The sequence below is a fragment of the Danio rerio genome, chromosome 4 (assembly GCF_052040795.2).
Source record: "Danio rerio strain M-AB ecotype USA chromosome 4, GRCz13ab, whole genome shotgun sequence".
NCBI lineage: Eukaryota > Metazoa > Chordata > Actinopteri > Cypriniformes > Danionidae > Danio > Danio rerio.
Genome location: NC_141024.2, coordinates 65,390,540 through 65,411,737, shown reverse-complemented (window position 1 = coordinate 65,411,737; position 21,198 = coordinate 65,390,540). Strand labels below are relative to the sequence as shown.

The following is a 21,198-nucleotide window of genomic DNA, read 5'->3' as shown; positions in this document are numbered from 1 at the left end:
GTGATCTACAGGTGTATCCTGAAATAATATTGGCTCCACAGAGCGGTGCTTACATGAATATTCATGAGATTCTCCTGATTGTGGGCGTGTCTTCAAGACAACAAACCGCTGAAGATATCTGTGCAGATTCTCAGAACTCGAGTGTGTTGAAGGAGGATTTTGAGAAAGTTTCAAGAAAACAAATGAGTATTGGAGCTATAAAATAAGAATATAAATAACATTATGGGTCTATATATGAATACAGCACTTACAGATCTCTGTGTTAGTTCATATATTCTATAGGACACTTTACAATAAGACCAACATTAGATCAGTCAGTACTGGAACTGATATAACAAGCAACTCAAGATGATCAGGATGCTGAAACTAGCACAGAATATTACTGTTAGATACAAAATTAGCTGAGCCCAGTGAATATACAAGGGAGAATCACATCAAGTGTTAATAAAGATGAAGAATCAAGAGAAAATAAGACTTTAACTTCAGCTGAAATGTTGTTTTATTCAATATCTCATTTGACTTTACATTAGAATTCAGTTTTCTTTATCAAATACAAACTCATACACACGACAATATCCAGTGAAATGTTTATACGACCAGCCATGACCTTAAAGACAACAAGATTATAAATGAGAAATAAATGACTGAATGAAATAAGAAATAAAATATAGACAAACTTTAGCCATAGGAAATATATCTGTAGAGAATAAAATAAACACATTAAAACCCGTGGCTATACAACTGTAGAGAACTTTAGCTGTAAACTGACTCCATGTACAGTGACACCATAACTGAACTGAACTAGAATACACACAGAGATGTGTGTGTGTGTGTGTGTGTGAGTGGAGTGTGTAACTGTGGCTGAATGTGCAGATGTGTCCACAGACGTGCTGAATGTGTGTGTGCTGTGTGTGTTGTGATTGAGAGAGCGTCTGGGGTCCGTTCTTCGTACGTGGATTACTCAATTAGCTGGATTTGGATGTTGACGCTTTGACACGATCCAGGATCGTTTCGTTCTTCAAAGCTGATCCGAAAGTTGTTGTCATAGCAACAGTTCTGCTAGGTCAAACCTAATCGGGAGAATATCCTAAATGTTCTTCATCTGTCATTTCCAGGAAATCTTCATCAGTGCGAAGGGGGGCATTCATTTCAGGGAATATCACCCTATTGCTCAAATATTCGCCTTCCTGCGTACATTTCTCACACCCCGAGTAGCCTGTGTGCCCTTTTATATTTTTCAAAAAAGCTCGGGCAGGAGCATCACAGACCATTGAGCACAGTTTGAGCCTCATTGATATTCCCTGAAATGAAAAGCCTTTCTCCAACAATGAAGTTTCAGCCACAAAATCTTCCAGGTATTCGGGAAGGCTTGCTGGCTTGCTAGTGCCAAAGAAAAGCCCAATTACAAATGGGTGATGCGGAGGGAGGTTTTTGATGACTCCAAGAATGGGCCAGAATTGGGTGGATGAACTTTTAAATACTGGCAACCCATCCACATTTGCTGGGAGCTCTAAGCATAAGCCAATCCACATTTGTTTGCCTCCAAAGTGTTCTTCATTGAATTCAGGATACCAAAATAATGGTATGTCCCACCAGCCTTTTCCTGGACCACCACTGACTCTGACTGAGAGGTCCTTAGAAGAGTCCTTGCATCAGATGGCAATGATGGATGATGCTCCTTCAGTATTTCTAATAAATTATTAATTGCACTGTGTTATGTTTTCTTTGAGTGCCCATGTTGCAAGTTTGCTTTGTAGATAAGCTTCCTCTTCCTCGTTAGAGCTGCTGTTTTCAGACTGTGAAAAATCTAGCTCCTAGGCAAAGATGATTCATAGTCTGGGAATTCCTCATCTAGATGTTCGGAATTGTAAATTGGTAGACTCTCAGCATTAAAGGAATTATCAGAAGCACACTGAACTGACTTCAGTTGTTGTTTTACCCTTTCTCTAGATTTGCGTTTTAAAGTCCAGTAAGAGGGTGTATTTGCCATACTTAAGAGACACACACAAAACAAAAAAATACAAGACAAAGAAAACAAAGGACACAACAAGAAATGACCATGAGTAACACTATGTAGTAAATACTGTGTAGTTGTCAGATAAAAGATATAATTACAAAGTCAGAGATGACCTTAAAACCTTGTAGTTTTAACAGCTGTTAAGAAACAGAAGACACATGAATGAGTAGGCCTCTAAAAAGTGTCATAGCTTTTAACAAAATTTTAAGCAATTATATTAAATAATTTAAACTGGATGTGCAGTCTTGTTTTAACTTTTAATTATTTTAGGATAGATTTTTTACTCTAAGTGGTCCTGCTATTCTTGGCTCTTAGCCAGCTTGCTATGGTCAGCGAGATGTCACAGATCTATGTCATGTCAGCAACTGTTTTGAAACCAAAGTTCTCTCTCCATAGATACAACTTATGCAAAAGGAACTAAGTGTTTACATACATTGTCATAATAGCATAATCACTTGATAACATGTTACTCATTCTAACTTCTGACACATATAGCTTCACACAAGTATTTAACATATATAATCAGTGCTTTACATATTCAGTTATTCTACACAATCAGTCACTCAGCCTTCTCCTAGTGTTGCTCCTGTGCTGGCATACTCTTCTTACACAGACATATCACTGTATTTTTAACACAGGCTGGCATGTTTGCTGCATACATTTTGAGAAGAGAAAATTAACTGCTTTACACTCAGAAAATACTTCACACAGAGAGAATAAAATCTTCAGTAACAGCTCCGTTTTGATAATCGTTTTCACCAAGTCTTGGATATTATTTACTTCGCTTCCTTCCGGGATTCCAAAAATTCTAATGTTATTTCTACAAGAGCATGTTTCTAGAGCATGTTCTCTTTTTCTCTTTGGATAGACTGATCGAGCATTTCTTTCATCTGAGCAACGTTCTCCAATTCTCCCAACTCGCTGCTCCACTTTGTTGACCTTTTCTGCCGTTGTGTTTAGGTCCATAAAAAGGCCATCCAGTTTTTGATTTACTTCTTGTTTAAAGTTACTTAGTTCCATTTTCACTTCTTTTGTGAGAGAATCTTGGAAGGCGGTTAAGTCAGATTTAATATCCATCTGGAAAACTTTGATGTCTGAATGTATTGCTGCAATGCAAGCTGACAGGCTATCAGCTATCCTGTCTGTCTCTGATTTTTAATCTGTTGATTTCTCTTTTTTTTTTTTTCAGGATTCTTCCCCCCCTTGTTATTTAAATATGGTTTAGGTTATCATATATGATGTAAAAAGGATGATTAATACCAGTGTGTATGGTAGCACTTTTTCTATGCTGCTACACTTGTTGACGACATACCGAAAACCATCCCATGTGTTTCTTAAGCTGCCCCGGATGAGTGAAACTCTGTACACACTGATCATGACTACATTTACTCTCCAGTGTGAATCCTCTCATGTGTTTTCAGGGTTCGTGAGTGAGTAAACCTCTTACTGCAGTGTGAACACTTGTACGTTTTTTTCTCCAGTGTGAATCCTCTGGTGCCTTTTCAAATCTCCAGCTGTAATAAAAGTCTTCTCACACTCCAAGCACATATACTCTCTCACACCAGTGTGAATCTTCATGTGTTTATTAAGGGATGATGATTGGTTGAAACTCTTCCCACACTTAGGGCATGTAAATGGTTTCTCTCCAGTATGGATCCTCATGTGTTTAATAAGGGATGATGATTGGCTGAAACTCTTCCCGCACTGAGAGCATGTGAATAATTTCTCTCCAGTGTGGATCCTCATGTGTTTATTAAGGTATGATGAGCAGCTGAAACTCTTCCCACACTGAGGGCATGTGAATGGTTTCTCACCAGTGTTGATCCTCATGTGTTCATTAAGGTGTGATAACTTCATGAAACTCTTCCCACACTGAGGGCATGTGAATGGTTTCTCTCCAGTGTGGATCTTCATGTGTTTAATAAGGTATGCTGATTGGCTGAAACTCTTCCCACACAGTGTGCATATGAATGGTTTCCTTCCAGTGTGGCTCATCATGTGTTCATTAAGGGATGATGATTGGATAAAACTCTTCTCACACTGAGTGCATGTGAATGGTTTTTCTCCAGTGTGGATCCTCATGTGTCTGTAAAGCGATGATGATTTGTTGAAACTCTTCCCACACTGAATGCATGTGAACGGTTTCTCTCCAGTGTGGATCATCATATGTTGATTAAGGTGCGATAATTGGCTAAAACTCTTCCCACACTGAGTGCATGTGAATGGTTTCTCTCCAGTGTGGATCCTCATGTGAATCTTCAGTTTGCATTTGCTTACCAAACTCTTTTCACAGTGAGTGCAGGTAAAACAACTCTTACCTCTCACTTTTAAAAAACCATTAGTCTCTAAATGAGTTTTGTCTTCAATATTGACATGATGTTCCTCCTCTTTATTCTCATCGTAGTCTTTAATTAGGTCTGAAATAAAAAAAAGTTCAGTTTTTAGTAAATCATTAAAATTCTCATCAAAAGCTGAAGTGAAAAGGCTCTAAAACATTGGCTACACAAACCTTAATTTTAATGCAAATTAAATGTAAAGACATAGCAGATCATATTTAGATTGATCTTGTCATATCAACCTCCTGGTGTCCATTACACACATACACATTTAAGCTAGCGCTGTCAAAATTAACGCGTTAACGCATGCGATTAATTTGAAAATGCGTTAAAAAAAAAAAAGAAATTAACACAGTTTTTTTTCCTGTTGTGGCAAGGGGCAGTTTCCCGCTGGGTCGACGTACGTTTTGGGCCGGGCCAGGGCCGAACTGGGACTCTTTTTCAGCCCTGGAGTTTCAAGCCTCAGACCGGCTTACATCAGTTTACCACTGACTATATTAAAATAAGGTTATTTCCAATTCAGTTTCTAATTACACTATCACGTTTTTTTTTTTTTTGGAGAAAACAGCTCTTTTAGAACTTCAAATGTTCAACAACCCAAACAGTATCATGTCTTAACAATAAAAATGAAAAAAAAAAAATTTAACCAAACGGTCCACAAGGACTGAACCCAGGTTAGCCGCGTCATAATCTAACGTACTAACCACAACAGCTGTACGTTGAATGGCGACTTATCTAGTTATATCATCATTAACCTGCAGGCTGCATCCTGCTCACGAGGCTACAAGAAAATAGATAAAAAGAGCAGAGCTGCGGTAAAATAATGAATAAGAAGGCTGTGGTCAAGTAAATAAATAAATTATTTTTAAAAAGTGTGACTGCTGAGAGCAACAGATTCTGGAACTAGGGACACCGGCCCTCGCGGCCAAAAAACAGATGATCATCTGGGCTCATCTTCTTATGATCTGATCGGCAAAAAACTTGGCAGACTATCGTGTTTTTCTGCCTAAGCGATTGACAATCCTTTGAGCTGTCACGCTCTGAAAGTAAGATGTTTCTTTTCCGGACAGAGTGGCCTTGTGACATAATCTGCAGCCCATTGGTTCTTTTCTTTATTGACGTTGGGCTGACCCAATCACAAACTTCCATGTTGTGCTATGTGTAACGTAGGTGTGTATTTGTCAGAATAGTCGAGAGTCGCACCTTATGCGCGAGTCCGAGGGAGAGCAGAAGCGGAGAGCAGGCATTTGCCATTTGCATCTGCGCTCTGCAGCATGCAGCGGGGCACAAATCAATATATTCCTGTCTATTCTATTTAGTTACCTCTCTGTCCATATAAATATACTTTTTTTTACTTTTAATCTCCACCCTGGCCCGCGGCAACTTCCTCCTATGCTGTTTCCTTAACCTGCAAGTCTTTATTTTACAAATTAAAAAAGAATGTCTGCTTCTAAAGCTCTGAGGAGTGTTATTCATGTATTTTAAGATGCACTCGGTCAGAAGACAAGCGCATGAGATATCATGACATTGTGTTTTTAATCATCAGCATGATGTAGGCTTATAGTGACAATAATATTTGTACAATATGGTTATAATAATATTTATACATGACCAATCTAGTGTGCAACTTAAGCAACTTTTTTTTTACATTTAGTTTTGTAGTTCGGACAGAAACAAATATTTGTTGCATTTTTTAATTGTTTAAGTTCATTTGATTGACAATGTAAAATCTTTTAGCAACGTTTGATGTTTCATTGTTGAGTTAAACATTTTTTTAGGGTCTCTGACACATTGCTTTTATTTTATTTATCTTTATTTTATTAATCAACATTAACTGTGCATCAGCATGCAGTTTTTGTTATGTTCATTATTTATTAGGCTCCCTCAAAACACACAGGCACCCACATTTCCAGTCTGGATTAAAATGTTATTGTAATAATAAATATTAAAGGGGTGGTCCAGAATGTAATTTTAAGGCTTGGTTGTGTTTATAAGATACAAAGCAATGTGTGCTTATGTTTCACTTGAAGGAAATCGCATAATTTTTTCATAGATCTCACTTTGATTATACACAGCTACTCAGCTAACATGAAAATGACTGTCATATTTCCTAGTTCCTCTAAAAGGCCCGCCCTCAAGTGACTCTGATTGGTCATCGTTATAATGTGCTGCTATTGACGGATCGGCTCCACTTCACGCCCATAAAACCACGCGCTTTTCTGCTGTGTAAACATGCAGTCAACCTCGCGCCCGCTCTCTAAAATAACATCTGACAAGTGTCTGTAACTAAGGAGTGAAAATGGGGTGCAGCTCCTTTAACAGCGTCTGTGTGTGCGTTTATGTGTGTGTGAATGTGTGAACTTTCTTTAGCAAGCGCATGTGCGCGGGACTTTCTTTTTCTCTGATGCTCGGATTAAGTTATTTTCTGTAATATATCGTGACAGAAGAATAAAGCACAAGATGTGAGATGCTACCTGTTGAGCCTTGATTTATTATTCTGCTGCGACCACTAGTCAGGTAAGCTAATCTGTATTTTTTTTTAACTCCATGCGTTACACGATGTCTTTCATGAGTATCCGGAATATGCCGGTGTAAGTAATATAAATCATCCACATATCTTTTGCAACTTTATTATCTGAGATGTGAAACACATGGAAACGCTGCCTGAAGACAATCAGTGCAGTCCCGTGCGCACACACATAAGAGACACGAACGTGCTGGTTGTGAGTGTGTGTTACAGCAGTTTGGCTGATAGATATGAATTTGTAGCTAAATCGTTTGCCCGCAAAGCAGCATTTTGCATTGTTTACATTATTGCTACAGCATACAGTTAACGCTAGACACTGTACATGTCATGATCAATTTTAACAAATAAAAACACTTACTTGTAGCTTACAACTTCTGCTTTGAGGAGATTTTAGCCGAATCCAGCACTGAACTGGGAGAGATTCTGGAGCTGTTTTGTCAAATTATGCTTGCTGAGTATTTTATAATTCTCTGGAAGATAATTAATATTGAACTGAAGGCACTTCTGTCTTTGTGTCGTGTCCTTTGGTAGCCCAAATACAGAAACAGACGAAGCTCTGTGGAAACAGCCGTGTTTAGACGCATTTTTAGCTTCATCTCTGCTATAACGTTACATTGCTTCTGGCCACGGCCCTTACCTGCATGCACAATGTGGGGTGCGCAGTAAACAAACTTGTGACGTCACAGGGGGCGGAAGTATTTTTTTGTAGTCCCCAAAATTCGTTCATTGTAGTCTTTGCTAAGCTAACTCTGTAAAAACCAAGGTCTCCCTTTCCATTGAACTTAGAACTTTTTACACTCAGAGACATTTTTTATGTTCACACAGCTACATTACACATCAACTAAAGTTTAAAATATGAAATCGTAGTGGACTACCCCTTTAAGCGTGGACGTTTAGTTCAGCTCATTCAAGTCAGGCTTTTGACTTTAATCCCCGCTTTTCTAAACCACTTTATTGAAATAGCCCCCTGATCTTTATTGTTTTAGAACTTCAGTTGCCTATTAGAGAAATGACCAGGAATAATAAACTGCAGAAAACAGTCTCACTACTTGCTCTACAAACAGGTGTGTTCATGACTATACATACAAATAAAAATAATAAAATGAGAAAATATGACTTTGCAACATCAAGCAGCATTAGGCATGGTCCAGTATAGGATACTGACAGTATAATAACCTAAAATATATTTTCTTCTGAGACACTTTTAAAATATTTTTGAGCAGTAAACATGTCAGGCTAAATCATTCTAATGAATCACAGATTTCTTTACGATTTAAAACAGCATCTTTGTTCTTCGGTCTGCAGGGCCCGGTTTTTCAAAAGGTTTAATCCGGATCAAATTGATCCAGATTTAGTAATTCTGTTTTTGCGATCCGTGATCAGGTAATCCAGCATACTTTTTGAGCCAGTTTTTCAAAGCAACATCGGATTGGATCATTCTGATCCGGATAGGAACTTTTCAGGATCACTAAATCTGGATTACCAGTGCTCAAACAGGAGAGGAAATCACAATGTAGAACTATAGATATGTAGAGTGACAAGTAGAATAGCCAGCAAGGGGCCAATATAACTTTAATTTTTGTTTTAATGAAAACTAAGAAAATTTAAGAAATATTAAATCAATAATAATAATAAATAATAAAAACAATAAAAACCCCACCCCATTCTCTTCCAGCAGTCCGCTCATCTGAGACCTACAACACAAATACTGTACATTGAGGATATTTATAATAAGTTTTAAATATAGATTTAAATAAAAAAAAAACTTAATGTCAAAAACTCCACAATAAGTTCAGACTTCCTTATCTGATGTGGAGAGAGCAGCTTGTCTGAGCGTAGCCTTTAGGAGGCGGATCTCAAGTCTGGCCTTGGTTTGCTGCAGCTTGGTCAGAGTCAGTTGTTCCTCTGCCAGATAAAGCTGTGCGTCTGCTCTTTCAGTCTCTTTTTGCAATTGTTGAAAGAGATTTCAAAAATCAGTCATTGCCATTTTTTGTTTATCCTGTAATCATTGCTATCATCACTAATAAATATTCTAATAAGAAAAATATTTTCCATTGTGATGAATATATATATATATATATATATATATATATATATATATATATATATATATCAATTAGAGACAGAATAAAATTGATTGTTTTTGGTAAATTTTCACAGCTGTTTGGGGGATTATTTTATGAGGCCAAACTCTTTCTACTTTGCTGGAGGCCTATACAGAAAGGCTAAATACGTTAAAGCCAATAATCACTATAGCCTGACAGATGAACAAATAAAATTAAAACCTTATGAATAAATAGTATATCTATACTGCATGATACAAAAATAGTATTATTTAATAAATTTTTTAAGTTTTCATTACATTTTAGGCATGAAATCCACGCTAAATCCACCCTTCTGATGGGATCAGTTTAATCCAGGTTTTTTGGATCATTGTGATCCAGATCCTACAAAAAAGGTCTGAAAAACCCAAACTAAGGGTTTGATCCGGATCAAAACCAAGATTGGATTACGTGATCTAATCCGATTAGGTAATCCGTTTTTTCTTTTGAAAAACCCATTTTCAAGATTTGATCCAATCCCTTATCCAAAATCCTAGTGGATTACTTTTGAAAAACCGGGCCCAGGAGATACTGTTGTCCTAAAAAACTTAAAACAAAACAAAACAAAAAAACCTTACATATACTGTAGGAACGGTGCAGCAGAAAATGTTGGCGGTTTTATAATGCCCCATGCCTCAGCAGCATAACACTGATATTTAGGATCTAAAAATTAATTCTTTAAAAAAATCTCAAGCAAAAAGATTCCAATGGCGCTGCCTGTTGGTGCATGAAGAATATGATCTATATTCTGAGACTAAAATGTTTTATAACAATTAATTATTTTAGTGTCCATTTCATTCAGCATATTTAATATTGGGGGCATCCACATTTTTTGACATACTGTAAACCAGGGTTTCTGCAGGTTTTACAAAGTTAAATTTAAGACATTTTATGACATTTTTAAGACCATTATGAATGAAATTTTAGACTCATAAAGGGCTAAAGGCTAAATAACTTTTCAGATGGCCCAGATGGAAAAGATTTTTATTTTCCCCGTCAAAATAATATTATAATTTATAATTAATACATTTAATAATACAATAATAATTACTATATATTTTTAATGTTTTATTTTTCTTTGAAAAAAAAATAATATTGTGTAACAAAAACTTTCTTTTTAAAAATAAAAAATGAACGAATGTTTTTAAAGTTTTAAAAACTATAACAAAATAAATCTATGCACAACAATCTGTCCAGGTCGATATCCACAGCAGTAAATACATGGAGCATGTTTAAACAAATGTTATTGTAAGGAAAATAATTAAACTATTATGATAAATAGAGTTAAAAAGACCTTTTTGAATAAAAAGTTTAAAGTTTTATTGAGATGGATTGTTGGTGATTGAATGGGTTTTGGCCAGATTGGGTAGAAAAACATGAACAAAGAAAAATAAAGACTTGTTTAAAAAAGACACAATACAGCACAATATTTCAGTTAATTTAAGACTTTTTAAGGCCTAAAATGTTAAGTATTTTATGAGAATACTGTAGGTCAAATATCGTCAGCTCAGTTAAACCTTTTATTAATTTATTGTTTTTGTTTATTTTATAAAGCACCAAGGACGCTTTACAAACAGCAAAATAACAAGAAAAGCAATAACGTTAAGAAGGTAGAGAAAATAGGAGACTAGTAACACATGAACACGAAAGAAACTCATTCCTGTCTTTCAATGAATGCTTATGTGCATTTAGGAGAACTAGGCAGCACACTCAGGGCTGCAAGATGGATTTAATTTAGTATTCTTATTATTAAAATATATCTGAATGAGGATCAAATGACTGAGTTGGTCTTTGAGAATGAAAATCAACCTGTTTGTTCCTGCAGATCTTCCTGTTTGACTGTGAATGTCTCTTCAATCTTCACATCTTCACTCTCCTCTTTAATAAACGCCATCTTTATAACAGTGTGGAGATCAGTCGCTTCAGCAGGAGTTTTTCTCTGCGTTTGGACACTTTATCCTGTTTAAAATGAACAAAACAATAAAAATGTCCTGTTTAAAATTAATAAAACAATGAACAGAAACAAAATAACTTCTCTTCAACACTTGCTTCAACAGTTTCTTTTAATCATCAAAAAGAAATCAGGTAAAACATTTCTTTAAAAATAGAGGTAAAGTTGGTTTTATATTCGCACATTCAGACTTTGCCCTTAATAATATAATTTCATAAAAGTATTATTTGCAAACTCTAAACAGTAAAATCATATTAGCAGCAAATGACTATCAAAGTACAACATTGTTCACAGTCAAATAATCAGTGCTAATGTTGTTTTCAACCCTGCTGAAAAATCCAGCTTAAACCAGCTTAGGCTGGTTGGCTGGTTTTAGCTGGTCGACCAGGCTGGTTTTAGAGGGGTTTTGGCCATTTCCAGGCTGGTTTCCAGCTATTTCCAGCCTGGTCTTAGCTGGTCAGGCTGGAAAATGACCAGCCAAATCCAGCTTGACCAGCCTGGTTTAAGCTGGATATAGCTGGTTTTGGCTGGACTCCCAGCTTGGCAAGGCTGGTCAAGCTGGTTTTAGCTGGTCATCTCCCAGCCTAACCAGCTAAGACCAGGCTGGAATTGGCTGGAAACCAGCCTGGAAATGGCCAAAACCCCTCTAAACCCAGCCTGGTCGACCAGCTAAAAACAGCCTAGGCTGGTTTAGGCTGGATTTTTCAGCAGGGAAGACACACTTGCATGCTAATTTCGATCGAATTCAAAGTAACAGTAAACAGTATAGAGACTTCTAAATGAACAAATATGCGAATATAAAACCAACTTTACCTCTATCAGAAAAGTTTGGGAAACCCTGCTTTAAAACACTTATTACACCCTTTTCTGTTTCAAACAATAACCCTCGGCTACTGAGAATAAAATAGTACTACGATGTATAAAGGGTTTGTAAACAGCAGGTAAATAATTTAGCATCGGAAGAAAAAAATCCTGAAACTTTAATTAAATCGGTTTATATCTGTAAACGTTTTAAAGCACAAACCTTTCTCCAGTTGAATCACAGCGCTGAAGCGGCGCCACCTGATGACGTCACACGCCACGCCAAAATAAGAGTCTTTATTTTATCTCGCTTTTTTGCCACTTACTGTTGCAGTCATGACTTATTGATACATTTCTCCCATGTTTTTCACTTTATACTATCTCTGCTCTCTCTCTTTTTCTCTCTTTCTCTCATATTTCACATTTTAGGTGCTTTTTTGGCATGACAAATAACTGTACATTCGTATTGCCAAAGCAGTGCAGCGTCGCTGCGTACAAACAAGACAGTGCAAAAAGGGCAGTAGTGCAAACAAATATGGACATAAAATATAATAAATATAATATAACAGAGAAAACACAGAAATAAATAAAATAAAAATAGATTAATAACATTAAAAAGATTAATAAAAAATATTTTAAAAAATAGATTAGATTTCTCTCTCACACACACACACACTTCAGTATTTTAAAGTTGATCAAAAAATTTTAATCTACACATTTTAAGAAAATTTTGAGAAACTTTTTTTTAATCCAGTTCATGATGATCTACAACACATTACTTCTATTAATATCTGAGTCCAAATCTCATCCTCATAATTATGTCCTCTTTTATAATTCTATAGTGTTTCTTATTGTTTCATATAAATTGTTTACTCTTATTATCTGTTCCACGTTTCCTGCCATTCTTTGGTAGTTTCTTCAGTGATAATATTTAATTTACTTTTACTTACAGAAGCATTAAAGGGATAGTTCACATAAAAATTACAATTCTGTCATTTACTCATCCTCCACTCGAGCCAAACCTGTTTGAGTTTCTTCTGCTGAATTGAAATGAAAAGAATAAGCTACAGGGTCAAAAAGCAGCAAGTTCGACAGAAGCAAAAACAGTCACTATATGGTTCAACAGCTCCTACTTTGGACATGGCTGCTTTTTTCAACGTTTTCTGGCACACAAAATGTTCTTGGAACTCGATTACAATTGAACCAGTAAAGTCACTGTCAAAGTCAATATTTTGGTTCCTTTTCTAGACTTTGAGCATCTCGGGACTCTTGCTGTCTATGACAGATGAAGGAGCTCTCTGATTTCATCTAAAGTGTCTTCATTTGCGTTCTGAAGATGAGCAAAGTTCTCAGGGGACTGAAACAACAGGTAGAGGGACAATCGTTCTCGAGTGCCTAGTGCACACTATAACACACGCATTCCACCACAGCTGATATACAGCCACATTCCACTGCTTTTTTTATTTATTTATTTTTATTGCAATAACATCAGACCATTACAACAAATAGAATTACAAAAACTGATAGCACTGATACTCATGTGATGATATTATTCATATATTCATTCATTTTCTTTACGGCTTAGTCCCTTTATTAATCAGAGGTCGCCATAGAGGAATGAACCTCCAACTTATCCAGCACATGCTTTACACGGCGGATGCCCTTTCAGCTGCAACCCATTACTGGGAAACATACACACTCATTTACACACACTGCATGCATACCGCATGTCTATTGACTTTGGGGAAACCAGAGCATCTTGAGGAAACTCACACGAACACAGGGAGAACATGCAAACTTCACACAGAAATGAAAACTGACATAGGTGAAGCTCGAACCAGCAACCTTCTTGCTGTGAGGTGATCATGCTACCCACTGCACCACTTTGACGCCTCACATTAAAGTATTGAACAGACCCAGCTGAGGCTCGAACCAGTGACCTTCTTGCTGTGAGGAGATCGTGCTACCCACTGTGACGTCTCACATGTATAATTATTTGAGGTATTAAACTGGTATTGGTGAATAACTATGCTTAAAAATGTTTATTTTTAAAATGTGTGAAAAGACACCATTCAGATGTAGCGATTGTAATGATTTGGGCAATCAAGCATGTATGGTTATAGACACTATGCTTATTTGTCTTAAGAGGTGTAAGGCAGGTCTTTATCATGCATAAGGCAGGTCTTGTTCATGTAATATGCTTTAACCTATCAAGTTGGTATTGGAGCGAGCAGCTACACCCGTTACAGGTTTCTTATATGTAAAACAATCCTATTCAGGTAATGGTGTGGCCTATCAGGCAGCTATTAATAAATACGACTGCACATGATGATGAGCCATTTATTTAAATGAATATGTGACACAGATATTTAAATTTCATTGTTGCAAACAAGTTACAGGAGCAAGTTCAGTTGTTGTTGTATGTGATGTCCACCACTGTAAACACACCATGGTAAAAAGAATTCTGAGAAATGGTGTAGGTGGAGCAGGTTAATCACCCTGAATTACCCTTTATAAACTGCCCATACAATAATTTTACTTGTGATGAAATTATTTTCTAATTATAAATATATAGATGCATGACAGATTTAATATTGGACTCCACAATGGTAAGACCACAGCTTAAAATCGCATCACGTGCGTGCATGAGACAGAATATTAAGATTTAAATATTAAGAATATTTATAGGATATAATAAGAATAGATATAGAATATAAATATTAAGGATTTAAATATTACAAAACATATTATTTTCTAGCCTAAATAAATATGAAAAACCACTGCTTTTATGTATTCTTCATCTCTGGAGGCTTTTTCAGTTCATTCATATATATAAGCCTACCTTAGACAGAGAGGGTGCATTTAGAAGCTGCTATGCTATGGAAGTTTCTGACTAGAAGTTGCTTTCTTGATTTGTTTGTGTTACTTGTTGCTTGATTTTGGCCTGTACTAAGACAGATCTCTTTTGTTGAGAGATCTGTCTTGGTAACCTTTAGGGCTCTATTTTGGCGGTCCATGCGCAAAACGCAGGGCGCAAACGCTTTCAGCACGTGTCAGAACGCATTTTTGCTAATTTAAGGACGGGAAAATCCATTTTGCGCTGTGGCGCATGGTCTAAAAGGGTTGAGTTTGTTTTCTTAATGAGTTATAGTTGTGTTTTGAGAATAAACCAATCAGAGTCTCATCTCCTATTCCCTTTCAGAGTCAGCTGCGTCGCGCCATAAGCACATTCACTATTTACAGGACGTAAAGTCAGTCTAAGTGGAAAAACTGAGCATTTCACTAACAAACAGTAAACAGTTTTTTAACAGAAAACAGTTAAACAGAGCATCTACTGCGTGAGAATGAGAGATAATGGATCACTTTCACTTTCGCTCTTGGATAGGGAAACCTTTACGCACAGACATCAATTAGTCTATAAATAATTAATTTTGATTGTTAGCGCAAATAGGCTATTAGTTTTCAAAACTATTTCTAAATTCAGTTCTAATTTCCAGCAAACGAATAAATAAACAATAATAACGAAGTGTGCGCAAAAACCTGAGTTATATCCTAAAACACATGCTGTGCCCCATATGGTCTTAAACCTGACAGGTGGGCAAATCTAAGGTTGTTTTTAATCAAACAAATATAAATATGGATATAATAAATAATACTGCTAATAATAATAACATTATACAAAAGCAAATTACAAACTAAAAAAAGCCTCCCGAGATAAAGAAGACATAAAAGCAGTGGTTTTTCATATTTATATAGGCTAGAAAATAATATGTTTTGTAATATTTTAATCCTTTATATTTATATCCTATATCTATTCTTATTATATCCTATATATATCCTTAATATTTAAATATTTTCATATGTAAAGATATTTGCCTATTGCTCTCTTGTGCGTATTAAGCAGTGCGTAAGCGAGGCGCAACTCTGCGCTGGAGTTTAGACCGGGTTAGTTTTGGTCTAATAAAAAATCTATTATAGTTTCTTAAAATAGTGACGCGCCAGCGGTCCGCCTCAGAACGCCTTCCTTTTTAGACCAGAACGACTATGGGCACACAAATGAGTGCTAATGCATTTGCTATTTAAACAGCGTAGCGCAACGCCTCAAAACGACTCTTGCGCCAAGCTGAAACTAGTAAAAGACTATTGCGCCGCACCTTGCGCCGGGTGTATGATAGGGCCCATGGTGTGAACTTTTACATTCATGTTAGAAGACATAGACAATTCACAATTAATAAACAAGAGCTTTTATTTGTAAACAATATTCAAAGTAGGGCAAAATAGAAAGGTGCATATAAGCGGTGCAAACTAAAATATAAAGGTGAATTAAAAAAATAAATAAATAAAATTGCAAACACAGACCAAAACACAATAACATATTAGACTGATCTACTTTTTTCTTCTGCTAACTGTTCACTTAAAGCACCATCACGTACCAATTCACCGACTTGCCTGTCGTGTTCTGCTTTTGTTCTCAATTTGAATGCTCCTGACTGGACCCCATTTTTCTGGATTTTACACCTCCTGGCAAAGCAAAATCGACATGGGAGTTTAACAGTGGAACTCTCCAGCAATTCAGTCAATAAAAAAGCACCTAGATGATCAGATGACACAAACATATGCTTCCTTTTACACAATCTCCTAACTGTTCAATGTATCCACTATGTTTTTCAAGAGTTTTATAATCTTGAACAAATGGGTGCAAGACCACCATGCTGTTTTACAGTGCTAGCCTTTATTAGTTTTGTTTGCAGTGGTGGGTTATTGTTTTATTGTGGGTGCAGTGGTGGGTCTTGGAACAGAAACAAAGGAAGACGAACAGGACGATGACTAGGCAAGGAATTAGGAAGGGTGGACTACCTGTTCTGACTGTGACAGCTGTGAACTTAAAAAGATGTATCCAGTAGTTCACTATAGAACTTCTTAGTTAACTAAAGAGCTTTAAGTCAATTTAATCAATGGCTGAGCTATTGTTTTTACTGTAATTTATTTAGTTTAATTTCTGAAATAAAGCCTTTGGTAAATCTCTTACATTGATTTTCAAATCTCCAACTGTGTTTTGTGAACAGCAGTGTGCAGTAAAGTAGTCTTTGATAATAATTACTTTTCAAAATAATAGCTTCAATTATTGCTTTGAACTTTATTTTTATCAATTGTAATTATTGTTAGTGATTTTGTACCAATAACATCTGATTATAGAAAAACAGCAGATCACCATGCTGAAAGTACAGTTTTAAATCACAAGAATAAAGGACATTTGAAAAGACATTCAATAATACAATAGTTTATACTGGCCTCACTAAGATTGGCTGCCTAACTGTTCAGTCAGCAACTTAAAAGTATAAAGAACCAAAGATACAGTTTGAAGATCTGTCTCCTTTATTCTTTTTTTTGTAAAACAGTGAAACACAAATAAATCTATTTTACTCTAATATAAAACTCGTGCAGTGCGTTTTATCACATAATAATTTTATCCTGATGAATTCAGCCATCATGAATGAGCAGTAATACAAACTATTCTTTAACAGAAAAGTCATTACATTTATCATATCAGGCAACAAAAATGATGTTTACAGGGTATTAGCCTTGATGAAAATATCTAAAGCACAACGTTTAACGCTGTTTATGTCAAAATGAAAGTGAAACTGAAATCAACACTCTCCCGCTACCGACATCAACCAGCAGATGGTGCTCAGACACCACATAAACTCAAATCCATTTATCATGAGCCACACAAATTGCCGTTTCCCATGATTAAGCCAGAGGCCATTTCAAACGCATACACACACACACACACACACACACACACATGGTCAAACGAGTGAAGGACGATAGCAGGATCAGTCTTGCGCTTCTGTGGTTAAAAAAAAGTATGTATATGATTTATTTTTTTTATTGTTTAGACCCATAACGTCTATTTATAACGTCCTTTTATTTTTTGTACATTACTATACTCGTTCGTGATCTTGTGCGATGATTTAACGTTATATTCAATTCATGCTTAGTTGGTATTTGTGATGTTAATGTGAGCGTACTGGCATTCATTGAGCTCACAATGAAATGTTTTTTGGTAACGTTACCTAATGAATTATATGTCCTTTGTTATCAAGACCAGCCCTAAGTCGTCATTTGTGGTTTTGCTCCATTTTAACGTAAGCAGGTGTGCGTGAGGCGCGTGATTTGGAAAGATAACGTGACGTTTTTTCCATTTTTAATCCGTGGTTATGTTGACTTGCAGTGTCTGTGAATTTAAGTGCGTTTTATTGTCTCAATACTTGAAGCACTGTAGAACTCACAGACATGTAAACATCAAACTTTTTTTGTGTGGCCACAAAGATTGTGGAAGAAAATTTTCCTCATTCAATTCCTTTGTGGTTCAAATGTCACCAACACACCCAGACAGGCGGGCCATACAAACTTGGAACCGGAATGTGTCTTGACAACTAAAGTGTTCTTTGAGTTTTTGTAACACTGAGTATGGAGATGTGAAAGGGCTGGTTTTTCACTTGAGTGGTCACATAGAAGAAGGGCTGGCTGATACTTGTCCTTTTAATGGATGCTCCAAGCAATTCAGTATAAAGACATCTTTTTCATCTCATATCTCTATGTATCATAGGTGGAAAAGCAGCCAGATCTCACCTATTCATCTGTTAGGGTTGCAGAACAGTCTTCTCCAGGTGAGGGAGCACTTGTTTCTCATTTTCTACCTGTAGTCATTGATGTAGGTGATACAGTTGATGCTAACGTTTACCAACATAAAGATGCAGAGCCAGGTGATTGTATAGACAATTTAGCTATATATTTTTTTTTAGGTTCGGAGGTAAAGCATTTAATCCCAGCCTCCACAATTACTGAGATGGCAAATCAAATAAAGACTATTCAGGATGTTCAGCATGATTATACAATGAATGTGTTGTCTAAAAATCTTGAAAGATATGGGGCCCTATCATACACCCGGCGCAATGGGAAACTAGCAATGTTATTTGCTAGTTTTAGCTTGACGCAGGTGTCGTTTTGCTGTTTTGCACCATGTTGTGTAAATAGCAAATAAATTTGTACTCATATGTGTGCCCGTAGGCGTTCTGGTCTAAACAAGGAGGCGTAATGAGGTGTAATGCTGGCACGTTGCTATTTTGAGACAACTAAAATAGACTGCGCCATTGATCGACTGAAAGTTGGTCTAAAGTCCAGCACACTGAGCGCAGGTTATATCTGATTATTTAAAGAGCGCGTTAGTGAGAGGCAGTTCCAATGCGACAAGTGGCTTATTTCACACACATGATACGCAGCACAAGTTATGTTTAAATATGAAAAAAGAATGAATATGTAATAGTAAAAGATTATTAGCCTATTGTGTACAAAAATAAAAAATGACTACATGACATAATGGATAGCGATTGCATGCATCAAATTAGCTCAACTATCTGCAGTAATGATGCATGAAATTGGCTAATGACTTGACCAATCAGACCAGTACTTGCATATATTTAAACTGACTTTTTTGGTTGAGTTTGTGTATCACCAACTATACAAGTTTGGATCCAACTTGAGCAACTGAACAGCCGACTACTGAACATGTAATTTGAGCAAAATATCTCTTATTGATCTCCTCAGTGTACCTATTTGATCATTAACAAATTTTAACAGTAATTATCAGTAGCCCAATGTAGTTTTGCATTTACTTTGTTTAGCCAAATGGAGTACCTTATGGGCCAAAGAATTGGGAGACGGAGGAGGCCGAGGGTCTCCCAAGGTCCACAAATTTGTTGCTGTCCAAGGTGGAGTGCCGCCAGAGGCTACGGTTATCTCGCCAGGCAGTAACCGAACTTTGTCATCTTCTGGCAGATGACTTACAAACTAATGCATCTTGCCCATATGCACTCCCCGTTGCCGTAAAAGTAACTGCTGCACTACATTTTTTGCGAGCGGGTCTTTTCAACATCCCCTCAGTTCTATTGGCGGCATATCCCAACCTGCCGTAAGTTCGGCTATACATGCAGTAACATCAAGCCTGATCCGAAATGCGCTCAAATTCATTAAATTCCCTGTGAAGTTTTTTTAATGTGTTCAAACTGAAAACAAAAATAAAAATATTATGGAAAAAAAAATTCCCTGTGACACCTGCAAGCCAAAATACACTTAACAGGAGTTCTGGGCTAAATTTGGGTTTCCTGGTGTTGTGGGTGCAATAGATTGTACTCACGTGCAACTACGTGCCCCATCTGAGAATGCTCTGATTTACGTTAATCACAAAGGAACCCATTCCATCAACATCCAGGTAATTTGCGATGCAACGTGTGTGGTTACACATGTATTTGCAAATTATCCTGGATCAAGCCATGACTCCTTTATTCTAGCCAACTCTGTCATTCCTGCAGTCTTCCACTTCCACAGACGGGTGGCTGTTAGGGGACAATGGCTATCCATTAAAGACATGGCTGATTACCCCATATATCATGCCTACAACAGTGAGTGAGATGTTTTTTAATCGAAAACACACAAAAGCACGAGCTGTCATTGAACATACATTTGGGATACTAAAAATGCGCTTCAGGTGTTTTGACAAGTCAAGGGGAACACTGCAGTACAGTCCTCAAAAGGTCAGAGCATTATTTGTGGCATGTTGTGTTTTGCATAACATTGCCATACGCCATGGATGTCTCTTAGACACAAATGAGGATAGATTACAGGATTTTAGAAGGCTTGAAGCTGAACTGCATGTGCCAATGCCAAATAATCTAAATTCTCAAGCAGCAGCACGGGCGAGGAGAGACCAGCTGGCAGAAGAGCTGCTTCACCTGTAGACTTTTAAGTAAGCTAATTTTTTTTTTTTTTACTTTTAAACTGTGTAAATATTGCATTTGACTTAACCTCTGGATATAATGGCAGCCATTTTGTTTAAATATCTTCATTAAAACACACACAGCTCTGTCCCAGGTGCTGAAACGCCTTTGCTCTCGAAATGTACAAATATTAAGAGCTTTTTTCCTGCTGTACAAGCAAAGCATTTTAGTGGATTTTTTTGCAAATTAGTAGACCTAAAGAATAAAAAAAAACTCAGTTTATGATTTTATTTTTATTTAGATTGCAATGATGCCACGATCGTACGTGTGTGTGTGTGTGTGTGTGTGTGTGTGTGTGCGCGCGTTTCTTTACATTCTAAACTTAAATGTTTGGCCTTCTTCCTCCTGTTCGCAGTCGCGAAACTCCAGGAACAGCAGAATCTTCAGCCAGCGGAGCTGCATAAAATGCAGTTAATTCACTTCATGATTGTTGCTGAATTATTTAAATATAATGTATTCATAAGAACATTGGATGTTTTGGACAAATTCTTTTTTTTTTTACTTTATCTTGTTTAATAAAAAAATGCATTACCTTGCACGCCCACCTCTAAACCACCAAACCCCTCAATGCTTTCAGCACTGAGAGTAGAGGCAGCGATGTCCTCTGCTGGCGTAAGGTATAAA

The 21,198-nt window shown here is 36.6% G+C and overlaps 2 protein-coding genes across 7 annotated transcripts in view; both read right to left on the bottom strand.

The window, feature by feature from the left end:
* LOC137487288 (uncharacterized) overlaps positions 1-11,997 on the bottom strand; it is a 372,332-nt gene extending 360,335 nt beyond the window's left edge. The window contains exons 1-3 of one of the 2 annotated variants that reach the window (XM_088650550.1): positions 11,958-11,997; positions 10,792-10,941; positions 482-4,434 (exon numbers count right to left, since the gene is read on the bottom strand). In XM_088650550.1, coding sequence (XP_088506676.1) covers positions 3,461-4,434; positions 10,792-10,876 — 1,059 coding nt within the window. In that variant the 5' untranslated portion in view covers positions 10,877-10,941; positions 11,958-11,997 and the 3' untranslated portion in view covers positions 482-3,460. Of the gene's footprint in view, positions 1-481; positions 4,435-10,791; positions 10,948-11,957 lie in introns of those variants that run through there. The other variant, XM_087250262.2, reaches the window with a different exon arrangement.
* Positions 11,998-13,189: 1,192 nt separating this feature from the next.
* Positions 13,190-21,198, bottom strand: part of LOC101885873 (NLR family CARD domain-containing protein 3) — a 36,564-nt gene continuing 28,555 nt past the window's right edge. For all 5 annotated transcript variants that reach the window (XM_087249802.2, XM_087249807.2, XM_087249809.2 and 2 more), the window contains one exon: positions 13,190-16,255. In XM_087249802.2, coding sequence (XP_087105928.1) covers positions 16,111-16,255 — 145 coding nt within the window. In that variant the 3' untranslated portion in view covers positions 13,190-16,110. The remainder of the gene's footprint in view (positions 16,256-21,198) is intronic.